General features: G+C 38.6%; 1 protein-coding gene across 2 annotated transcripts in view; it reads left to right on the top strand.

Moving 5' to 3' along the window:
• ARID2 (AT-rich interaction domain 2) overlaps window positions 1-12,583 on the top strand; it is a 109,012-nt gene that overhangs the window by 49,975 nt on the left and 46,454 nt on the right. For both annotated transcript variants that reach the window (XM_080939382.1, XM_080939381.1), the window contains exons 4-6: window positions 2,551-2,684; window positions 9,069-9,287; window positions 11,435-11,502. In XM_080939382.1, coding sequence (XP_080795508.1) covers window positions 2,551-2,684; window positions 9,069-9,287; window positions 11,435-11,502 — 421 coding nt within the window. The remainder of the gene's footprint in view (window positions 1-2,550; window positions 2,685-9,068; window positions 9,288-11,434; window positions 11,503-12,583) is intronic.

The raw sequence follows: 12,583 nt of genomic DNA, 5'->3' as shown, positions 1-12,583 counted from the left end.
GGCAGCTGGAGCCTTTATTTATATTTATTTATTTTACCATACTACATAGTTTATGTCTAAATTTATGCACATTCTTTCTTCTGTGGTAGCTGCACTGGAATTAAGAATAGGCTTGATTTATGTACCTCCTAAGTCCTTTGTGGACTTAAACTACAAAGGGGACTATTCATTTGCAGACATTCTTCCTTCCTTTACTATAAACTACTTGCTTAGGACATCCACAGATCAAATTGAAATGTTCTATTTCTGGACATCTTACCTTTGGTGCTGAATCTACAGCAGTAAAATGTACTGCAAGCTAGAAATTCACCTGATCCTGTTGAGCTTATGTGGAGAACTTGGGAGAAAGGGAAGGCGATAATTTAGTTCCCTTCCGTCTCTAGGCACAAGTTATTGCTTTCGCAACCATTTAAAATTTTTTTTCATTCAAATGCAGGAATATAACAAGGAAAAACAGTCCGTTGAAATAAAATGGCATGGTTTTATTAAAGTTTCACACTTTGTTATGTGTTGCTTTTATCTTCTTGCACAATTTTAGAAGTGCAAGATTACTTAAGAAGGAACTTTAAAAACACGAGACTGTTGTGAGATGTAAGTCATTTATTATGTTGGGAATGTGTCACAGTGGTAGAGCATCTTCCTAACACACAAGTTGATCTCATGAAAGCACCACCCCTCACTTTCAGAAAGACCTAGAAGGAGAACATGAACTAGTGATGATTTTTTATGGAATTCTTTAAAAGTTTTTAAAATTTATTTATTGTATGTTCCGTGTGTGTTGCCTGCATGCATGTTTATCTAACATATGTGTCTACAGATGGTCATGGACCTCTATAAATAAAATAGATGATAAAATAATATGATAGATACATAGCTGGTAGATAGTGGATGGATGGATGGGTGGATGGATGGATGGATGGATGGATGGATGGATGGATGGATGGATGGTTGGATGCAGCATGATTTGTGATAACAACTTTAAAACAAAATAGCTTATGAATCACCGAAGAACTGAATTACTGTCAATTGGGTAAAATAGTGCCTTGCTATTATATGTTGGTAAATATTCTCAGAAATATAGTGAAATATGCAGCAAGCCTGTGTATACACCTCAAGGTCAAGGAGCTGTCTTTTCATTTGTGTTTATAATAACTTAATATCTCTTTTTTGTTTTATTTTAACAATAATAGAAAGATTTGCTTTGAATGAAGGATACAGTCCAGATCAAAGTTACTATATTTCCTTGCTAAAATAACTTTCCAATTACTTCATTTTCCCTGAAAAGTTGGTAAACTAACAGTTGAAAAGTCTAATGACTTAACTTCAGATACAAAAGTAATTTGTAAAATAATCAAAATCAGTCTTCTATAGGTATTAATAGGAACCTATTATATCATTGGAGAAAATAGAACTCATAGAGTTATCTTCATTTAGGACAACAGTGTCCATAGTTGTTTTCATTTGGCCATTGGAACAATCACAAGCCACTTTAGTATGAGTATAACTATTGCTCCTACAACAGAGACTTGATTACTACCGTGTGGATCTATCTGCCTTTATCATGGCTTATGGTGGTGAGCTAGCAGCCTGTACAGCATACAGTAGTACATTATGGGATTTAATCCTTAGGGCAGCCCCATGGTTACATTTCAGTGCTTGGCTGAGGCTTGAGGTTTCAGACTAGGTCACTGAAAGTTAGTTGAATTATCTTTTTTTGTCATAAGTGGAAGAGCTTAGGCTTAGCATGTATGTAACTGTTAACTCCTAAATCTTGTCTTTTAATTATTACTCTGATGTGTTTTCTTTTTGTGGAAAGATGTTGGGGTGAGGAAAGGATTTATTTGGTTTATATTTCTTCATCACTCTTAGGACAGAAACCCAAACAGGGCAGAAAGCTTGAGGCAGGAGCTGATGCAGAGGCCATGGAGGGGTGCTGCTTACTGACTTTCTCCTCCTGACTTGCTCAGCCTGCTTAGCCCAAAGCACAATTGGTTGAGTGCTCTCCCATCAATCACTAATTAAGAAAATACCCTATAGGCTTCCTACAACCAGATCTTATGGAGGTATTTTCTTAATTGAGGATACCCCATCTAAGATGACTTTAGCTTGTGTCAAGGTGACATAAAACTAACCAGCCCATTGGTCTCCCTGTTCCACTGTCTTGACTCATGGTCACCTTACAGTCTGAGAGTATGAAAGTATCTGTTGAAGCAACTGTATAATTTGATTTAAAAACAATAAAACAGTACACAGAGTGTATTGTTATTTACCAATAGGCACTTGTATTTTGCTATACTGTAAAATTTTTTCCTGGAATTGTAAGATCTTTTCTATGAAGAGAGAAATTATTTTAACCTGGATTGAGTTTACAGCAATATTCCTAGTGAGCTGAAGTCACTGTTTTACTAGCAGAAGATTTTGTTCTGCTTCGTTATGATTATGAACAGTATCTGATTCTTAGGTATCCAGAAAATAAATATGTGGTAGAAGTTTAAAAGTAACATACACACATATTTAAACATTTTCTGCTCTGCTGTTTTTCTCTTTCAGTTATCTAGAAAAGTACGAGAAAGTTCATCATTTTGGGGAAGATGATGATGAGGTACCACCAGGCAACCCAAAGCCACAGCTTCCTATTGGTGCAATTCCATCTTCCTACAACTACCAGCAACACAGTGTGTCAGGTAAGTACCACTTGAGATTTGCTGGGCATAGGCCCAGAGGGTTGAAGTGGAAAGTAGACATTATCCAGTGAGTCAGTCTCCTGTGTACATGAGCACGCTTAAGGCCTCAGGCCTTTCACAGCTTGGCTTTACTTGCTGTTAGAGACCTTTGCACCACAGATTATAGAAGAAAGTTTGGGAATTATTTAAAGTAAAATTTCTTATTGATTTTCCTTACTGGCTGATCATTAGTAATTTATTCTGGATAACCAATAATGAGAAAAGGAAAGGTCTATTTAAAATTAGAGAAGCTGACTTTAAACTACATTAAGAAAACCTGGACTCAGAGGGAAGGAGTGTTAGGAAAGTCAAGAGCCTTTCATGGAGTCTGCTCCATTTTCTACAGTCATTGCAGTTCATAAAGAATGTCAGAAATGTCCCGAATTCTCTGTTTCTAACATGATATTAAAAGACTTCTCTCGGTGCAAAGAAATTATTTGGATTAGGAAATAATTAACTTGAAACTCTGGTAAAGAGATTGGAATATAGCTGCTGGAGGTTCGAGTTCTCAAGAGTTCTGGGAAGATGAGCTAGGGGTACATGTATCAGTGTCTTTAGCATGTAGCCTCCTCAAAGCAAGAGATACTTATCAAGATTGTAATCATTTACAAAAAAATATACTTGTTTTATGCGCTTCCTCATGCTGAGCTCCAGTGGCCGCCCTTTGACTTAAGCAGGCTTGTGGTGCACTAGTTCACCTCTATTTTATTCTCATGTTTCTTTCCAAAGTCTCATTCATGTTGGATTTGCCTCTGTTTCTTCTCCAATGATCCAATAACTAAAGAAATAGAGGCCCTTCTTAATAAATAGCTACGATGACATTGGGAGAGGTTTCATCACATGCCTTCTAAATGGCTGTGATGAGGCAGGGGCAGTCAGTGCAAAGCAAACCTTTACATATGCTGTTGGTACTGCCTTCAGCTTCTTGCCTTGGCTTCTCTGGATGATGAACTACAACCTGTAAGCTTAAATAAACCCTTTGCTTCTCAAATTGCTTTTGGTCATGGTATTTTATCATAGTAACAGAAAATAAGGTAAGTAAGTCTCTTTATTGCGTTAGTTTTGAGATAGGGTTTTGCTCTGCAGCCCTGTTTGACTCAAAGCCATTCTCTTCCTACCTCAGTCTCCCAAGTGTGAGGTTATAGCAGAATGTCACCACGCCCTACCGTTTACTTGTACAAATTATATTTCCGATTAACTTTGTCTAACTAAAACATTTTGGCTTTGAGTGACAGGCGTTTTTGGCATTTTTGGAAGCCTATGTTGAAATTCTGGTGGAGCTATATATACCCAGAAGCCTAAAGCAAAGATGGCTGAGAGCTACATGGTGTAGAAGCTGAAGGCTCATTCATGAACCTGTTAGAGCTTCCCAGTTTTGGTAAAATGTATCTGCTTTGTTATGATGGGAATCTAGACAGTTGTCTTAGATGTATCATATTTGACCAAGTCTGCACAAGGGATACTTACAGAAGAAATAACTAGGAGCTTTCTCCTCGGATTGCAGAATTCCTGGTTCACAATGAAAAGAGATGGTGATTCAGAGCAATATTTAGGAAATTTGAGGTGCTTTATTTTTATAGGAAGAGATCTATTGCAACCTGATGACACTGTACCAATGATCATGGTAATCACCAGTATGAAAACCCTTCCCTGATGAGTCTTCAAGTTGTCAGTAGGAAAGTTGAGAAGACTGTTGTGTTTTGTTTTTGTGTGTGTTTGTGTGTGCGTGCATCTGTGAAAACCCTAAACCAAAATAAAATTACCTGATGGCTAATTTCAAATTTTTTATTTAGGGATGAGGCCTAAATAAAGAATTTGGAGTCATAGTCGTTGCTTAGCACAGGGGAAGGGCTGGGTTCCTTTTTCTGTTTCACATACATAATCAATCCCAGATGTGGTAGCACACACCAGAACTCCAGCAGGCTAAGTCAGGGTGACCCTGAGCTGGAAGCCTATCTGTGTTACAGAACAAGGTCTTTCCTTAAAAATAAAAATAGTCAGGGACCAGGAAGATAACTCAGTGGTTAAAGTGCTTGCCATTCAGTCAAGAAGGGCAGAGTTTAGATTGCCCAGAAATCCACAGAAATACATGTCAGCCCAACCCCAGGAGACAAATGAGCTCACTAGGTGTGTGGATAAGCTCTGGGTTTTATTGAAAGACTTTCTGAAGTGAAAACTTGAGGTTTCTTTGGAGAACCAGTTGTGTTGGAAGATGTTTTTCTGGGGCAAACATGTGAAGGACTGTTTTCCTGAAGTGGACACAGGTGAAAGGCTAAGGCAGATTCGGAAAGGAACGTTTGGCTAAAGCAGACACAGGAGAGAGGATGTTCTACTAAAGCAAACACGTGAAAGGATTCTTCACTCATGACACACATGTATTGGTCCACCATACATTGCGTAGTTAAGCTCCATTTGTCGGGACTCCATAGAGAGAAACACACCAAGAAACTTCTGGTGGTGTGCCTTGGCTACTTAACACTTTTGTCCCCTTGGCTGATTGGCAGAATGATGTCAGTTGAGACAGATACGAGTGCTGAGGCAAGACTTGTGGAGGACACGTGATGTTTGGAGGGACTATAAAATGAACTCAAAGGACAGTGATGGGGGCTGAGCAATTCTTGCTTGTAGAGACCCAACCACTGTGGGTCTCCCATCTTCCCTGATCCTTGCTCACTTCGCTGGCAGAGGCACAGCTGAGAACTTCTGGCATTCCTGCTGACTCGTGCTGAGCTTGAGGCCGTCTAAACAGGCCCACTCCCCCACTCCCACTCCCATTTGCTTTCTTTTCCACTAACTCCGGATAGGTGATGTGATACAAGAGAGGTTAAAGCCCTTAAGAGCCATCGTTAAAAGTAGGTTTTGAAAAAAATTAAAGTTACATCTTCATCAGTGATTAAGGTGACTAAGTGGCTAAGAATGATGGAGGGTGATTTTTTTTTTTTTAAACCACCACCCTCGGGCCTCCATAATATACCAGACACACAAACATCACTATCATACATGGAGAGAACAGGTGTCTGAATTTTCCTACGATTATTGACTCTTTCCACAGTGACTTTAAATAATAGGAAATGTTGAGAAGTTTCTGTTTTTTGCACAGATACCAATTTTTTTGTTCGAATTGTACATAGATTTTAAAGGTTTATATAAAGGTTTATATGCCGCAGGGCCTTGTACATGTTAGACAAAGGGTAAATGACTACACACCCAGCCCTGTCCTAACCTTAAATATGTGTGAAGACTTATTTTTTGAATCTGTAACTGTAAGACAACTCATTAAAATTAATAGAACTCTACTGTTTTAGAGCAAGGCACTGCTACACTGATTGTTGACTGATTGTTCCATAGTCTGTCTAACAGACATTGGGATAGTAATTACAGTCATTGCCAACATTAATAGGAAGAATATCCCATGGAATCCCTGCAAGAGACATAAACATCCTTTTAGGAGGAATCCTCCTGTTTATTCTCTAAATTGAAAATAGAAAGAAATGGTTGCCTCATTTAATTTGTTAACAGTGATACAGTTCAGTAAACTTTAAATCAAGATTCTTCAAAACAAGTTTCCAATCTTATCCTGAAATACTATAGCTCCCTGGGCAGAAGGAAGACTTTGACTTCCCTGTGGGTATAGTTTTGTTAATGAGCCTTCTTTTTAGTAGTTGTCCAGCTTGGTTTGAAACACATGGGATAAAACAGGCCTCCTGTCCCTGGCGTTCCAAGTACTTGGGGTTATGGGTCTGTACCACTCATTTTATCTTGACTGCCATGGCAAATGTGGGGTTAGATTATAAACTAAAACAGTTCTCTCTTTAGTGTGCAATCCAGTAATCAAAACTCAAGCCATCCGGCTTGGCTGTGCAAACCTTTACCCACCAAGCCATCTTCCTAGTCTGTATCTGGACCTTCATGTCCTATATTTTCTCATGTACTCTTTTGGAATCTTTATGATTAAAACTTAATGTGATTAAAGATACTTTGTATTTATTGGTTATTTATTAGCAAAGCTTATTGGTAAGTATATACATATATGTATATGTGTGTGTATATATTATATGTGTATATATATATATATATATATATATATGTAGAGAGAGAGAGAAAGAGAGAGAGAGAGATTTTTATTTTTCAGTAACAGATTAAGAAATTCCAAGATTATATTAGCTTGAGGAGTTTATTTCCATCTAGGTAAAGATACCAACGAAAATCCTTAACTATTGGTAAGACTTGACTTCTTATCATCAGTTACTGTTACAATGTAGACACAAAGAAATCTGTTCTTATATCCCTAGATATTTGTCTGCTTTTTAAGATATTTGAGAAATTTCATTCATCAAAGTCATGAAACTAATGCATATATTGTTGTGTTCGGCTCTTGGTGCCCTCCTCGGTCAATATCAATCTTGTTTTGTGAGACAGGTCCCGACTGAACCTGAGCTTATGGTGGGCAAGATGAGCTGGCCAGCAAGCTCCAAGATATTCTCTCATCTGTGCCTTCCCAGTGCGAGGAGCACAGTTCCATGACATCATGGCTGTATTGTTTTGATGCTGGGGACTTGAAATCAGACCCTCCTCTGTCTGTGCCACACACACTTCCCAGCAGAGCTGTCCTGAGCTCTGCCATGTGTTGTTCAGTGTTAAATGTTGCAAAGCCTCGGTGCCTCAGTCATTTGTAACTCCCGGATGTATCCACCATTATTGGTTGTGTTCCTAGACTGTTAGAATGGGAGAGCTTCTACTCATGCTGATGTTGAGCCACATAGGGTAGCAAACCTGTAATTGCAGAATTTGGGAGCCTCAATAAAGAGGAATGTAAGCAGAGTCAAAGCAGCTTATGAAGACCGAGTCTCAAACCCACCCCTCAGGAACTTTTTTTTTTTCTTCAGTTGCACATGTAAAAGATTTTTACTTGTATTTTATAGAAAATTTTTATATAAACAATTTACAGGTTGTTGTTGCTTTACATTTTAAAAAATTCAGGTATTTCTGAAGTGTTCAGAAATGTTTGGTCTGAACATTTTCCAACTCTTATTTTCTTAAACCAGTGACAGCTTTATTTGAAAAATTGTCTTAGGGTGTTTGTCTAGCACCACGCCTGCCAAGGCCCAGATGTGCTAAAGTTGTGTACTTTCTGTTTGCCTATCTAGTGACTTTGAAAGTTTTGTTAAGTGGAGAGTTTAAAATCAGTTCTCCCATAAAAAATAATGTTATTTTTCTTTAGGACATCATTTCTTAGGGCCCAAAACATAGCTGGGTATGGTGGCACATGCCTTTAATCCCAGCACTTAAGAGGCAGAAGCAGGGGGATCCCTGAGTTCAAGACAAACCTGGTCTACAGAGTTAACTTTCAGGAAATCCAGGGCTACACAGAGAAACACTGTCTCAGAAACAAAAGGAAACTAAAAGACACAAAAACATAAGTAAAAATATACAAATTAATTTATATCAGAATTAAAATTTATCTTTGAAACAATAATACAACCTACCGACTGGGAAGTTTTGAAAAAATGTTGAGTAATGATCTGCGGTCCAGGTTCCTCACACTGGTGCTGAGGGCTGGCCAGGGGTGAGGAGCGGAGCTCGAGTGTGTTGCAGACAAGTGGCACGTGCTGCAGCCATTTTGAGAAGTGTATTTGCAGTTTCTTTGTGTGTGACCCAGCACTTTGACTTTTAGATTTAACCAAGAAAAATAGGGGTGTCCCCCCAAAAGCTCTACAGGGGAATGTTTATAATAGCCATATTTATAGTAGAACTAGAAACAGTAGAAACCCTTGGTCTCTGGGACATGATGAACTGTGTCTAGAAAGGAGTGGATTACTGACTCATGTGTCAGTATGGACCACAAAAGTATTTTGTTAAATGAAAGATAACAAATACAAAGGCCTGTGTATTGTGTCATTTTACCTATCTGACATTTCAAATAAAAGAGAACCGAGAAACAGAGCACAGTAGGGATGGGGTGGGATTGTAGCAAAGGAGCAGGACTGCTGTGTCTGTGGCTGTGGTTAGAAAGCTGTATGTGTTTTTAAAAAGTTTTAGGATTCTAATGCTAAAAACTGGCTTTTACTGCTATCTCAGTAAATCCAATGAAATAGTGATTTGCTATGGCTTCATCGGTGATAATCCAAAACGGTGAGTGCATTTTAATATTTAAAAATACATTTTTTAACTAGTAAGCCAGAAAAATTGACAAAATTGGACAGTTTTGATCAACTTATAGTCTACTGAAGAAAGAGAATGGGGCAGGTGAAAAGGTGATCTGCTGTATGTTTAGAAGAGATTAACCATAGTCATCCGTCCACCGTTAACTCACAGTACGTTGTTTTGTGTCTTTTCTTTTATTAGATTATCTACGTCAAAGTTATGGGTTATCTATGGATTTTAATTCGCCAAATGATTATAACAAACTGGTGCTTTCGCTGCTATCTGGACTCCCAAATGAAGTGGACTTCGCTATTAATGTGTGCACTCTCCTATCAAATGAAAGCAGGCGCGTCATGCAGCTTGAGAAAGACCCCAAAATCATCACTCTGTTACTTGCTAACGCTGGGGTGTTTGATGATAGTAAGTTTTCATGAACTTTACATGTTTTTAGGAAAAATATAACACAGTTTATGAATTTATTATATTTTAGAGATTTGTGGGTTCCCCTCCCCTTTTTTTCCTTTAAAAGCCAGTTATTTGCAAATGAATTCATTTTAGTGTATTTTGATTCATATCAAGTTGTCAACTTTACACACTGGTGTATTTGGGAGTATAGCAAAGAGTACTGAGAATTTGCCATAGACTTATTTTATACAAAAAAATAAGTAAGAATATGTAAGAATACGTAAAAATTAGCTGCTTCTTCTGCCTGAACTACTTCTGATTGTGGGAGGAAGAAACAGTAGCAGTTGTCTTTGGTTTGGTTGTAACTTTGAATATCCAAGTTTGTTAAATTTCTAACTCAGATTTGTTAGAAAAAAAAAATTAAACTGTTTTTCCTTTCCAGTCCTCCTGGAAGGAGAACTCAGACTAATTATTGATTATTAAATGCCTAGGCCATTAGCTTTGGTTCATTCCCTGACTAACTTATAACTTATTTAACCATTTAAACTATTCTCTGGTGTTTAGTTGCCTCTCCTTCAGTCCCAGCCAGCTTCTTCCTTCACATCTCCCTCAACCCCACCCCATACTGAGGTCAGCCATCTGCTGCCTCATCCCGTCTCCTCCTGGTGCTCTTGATCTCTCCCTGCATCTCCTTCTATTCTCCTACTTTCCGCCAGGATCCTCTCTCTTCTGCCAGTCTCCCACTTCTTATCTCTTGCCTCACTTCATTGGCATTTTGCTTACAAGAGATTCTCTCTACACGTATTTATTAAGTGTTTTGGGGTGGTATTTTGATCCTTAATATAGAGTGGAATTTGTAAGGAACATTTGTTTTCACATCAGAATAATAGTAGTAAAGTCTTGCTGTCTGGCCATTGAATGGAATTGTAGCTAACGGTGTGTAACGCACAGCATAGGGTAACTTGGCTTGTTTTGTTCTCATGCCCTGTGTATCTTCTCACATCCTTAGCACATTGTGCTTGTAGCACTGCCGTCTAGAATGTCAAGTCTACCAAACCCTGTCATCTCCACAGTTTATCTGGGAGTCATGGCACTCCTGAGGAGGAAGAGGCAGCGGCTCTCTTGTCGAAAGGCTATGGCTGCATAGTCATGAGACTGTGACTAGATGTTAGGATAAAAACAAGAGCCCTGGTGGCTTTAGGGATTGGGAGGTGGCTCAGAGGGCTCAGTACTTGCTGAACACAGGGCCTAAGCTGGGACCCTCAAACCCACCAAAGCTGCAGTGAGCTAGTACGCTCCTGCCGTCCAGTCCTCCTGTTGTACTGTGTGCCAAAGACAGAAGAGCCCGACTGTGAGGCTTTTCAAGGTGGAAGGTGGGATGACACCCTGGGTTGGCCTTTGACTACCAGTGTGGAGCGCACTCTCACATACAGAGTGCAGCGGGGGTTCAGTCTGCTTGCCTGCTTGTTTGTTTGTTTGTTGAAGTAGTTATCTTGTGGAGAATTTTTCTTATGGGGATTTTATTTACTAGTATTATTTCTATCAAATGTCTTGCTCTGTTCTTCTAAATATTAATCATTTAGTCATTTCTGAAATCAGTATGGGGATTTTGTTGGTAGCCTGGTACTTTATAACAGCGCCATCTTCTTTAGCTCTTTACTGTGGTTTCTTCTGGAGGAACATTTTTTCCGTTACTATGTTTTACTTTTTAAAACTTGGGCATGTTTTCAAAGATTTATTTTTAATTGTGCGTGTGGGGGGGGTGCATGCGCGTTTGCACATGCACACACTCGCTTACAGACAAGAGTAGTACCCACAGAAGCCACAAAAGGAAGTCACATCTCCTGGCCTGGAGATACCTACAAGGGTGCCCAGGACTACTGAGTCCTCTGTAAGAGTACTATGCACAGTCTTGACTTCTGAGCCTTCTTTTCAGCTACCAAAAAAATAAGTTTCAATTTTGTATAGCTAGGAATCAAACTTAGGGCCTCATATGTGCTCTTAACAGTAAAATATCTCTAGCTAGAGTTGTATATTTTTAATGAAGAGACACAGAATGTTTGTAGCTCAATTAAAAATTATTTATTACTAGCATCTAATACTGTGACTTATGAAAGAATTTAAGGGTTTATTAATTGCATTTCTGCTATTTCTTCTTTTAGCTTTAGGATCATTCTCTACTGTCTTTGGAGAAGAATGGCGAGAAAAGACTGACAGAGACTTTGTTAAGGTAATTCACAAACTGAAATGCTGGCCCATGGTATATGTGCTGCCCCGCCAGCGTGGTCAGATGGGCTGGCTGGCTCTGTGCCAGCACACCACCACCTTTGTCTTTAGCAGAATCGCTTTTGTGAAACCTTTTTAGAGGTTGTCACTAAATAAGAAATTCAGGTGCTGCTCCTTATGGCCTCCTTTCTTGTCATCTTTTTGTTTCTTTATACTTCAAACTTGTTACTTTTTATTTTGACTATTGTTAGTTGTTAAACCCATCCCTTGAATCTTTAAAACTCAGGGATTTTTTTTTTTTTCAGTTCTAGACTTTCTATTAGTTTTCCATTTCTTTGCCAAAATGTTCAGTTTTTGTTTGTTTTGTTCTTATCTCTTTGGCCTCCTGTCTATGATCAGTTTGATTTCCACATCTGGTATCTTTATTATTCACTGTACTCATGACCTTTCTTTCTCATTGGCTATTGAACATTGTGCTTGTTTAAAAACTTAGTTCTTTTCAGTTTTTTCCTATTACCATAAGACTTTGTGTGTGTGCAATAGACACTCAGTAGCCTAGTGCAGCCTGGAAGCATTGTTTATGCTAATAGCTCCACATTCAAAAGCATTTTGTCCCCAAAGCCCAGTTATCTTGATGTGTACATCTCATTCTATTGGTGGAAGTCTGAGTCACTCTCACGGTTAATACTTAAGGTCTAGTCACAAGCATTGACAAACTGGAGTTTTGTAAAATACAGCAGGGTAAAGCGTTCATTCTTAACCTTAAAAAGACAGTTTGTAGGTTTTGACTTCTATCTCTCTGCTTACAGTTCAAAGGTAGTTGGGAGATACAGGAAAGCAACTTAAACATCTGCCCCACCAATATACACTTGTGTGTCAGAAATTCCTGTATAGAGAGATACTGTGATTATATAGAATTCATAGGTGCGATCAGTGCCTCCCATGGTTTGCATGTATAAACTGCATAAACCATAGCTTCCATAGTTGTAAAACAATCTGAAAATATGTGTGATTCCTGTGGGTAACAAATCTTAGATGCTTCAAATCTCACTGTGGTTTGATATATAATACCTACCTACAGGTGA

This window comes from Micromys minutus, assembly GCF_963924665.1.
Source record: "Micromys minutus genome assembly, chromosome: 27".
Classification (NCBI taxonomy): domain Eukaryota; kingdom Metazoa; phylum Chordata; class Mammalia; order Rodentia; family Muridae; genus Micromys; species Micromys minutus.
The sequence above is the reverse complement of the archived record's forward strand: the minus strand, read 5'-3'. Positions and strand labels throughout refer to the sequence as shown.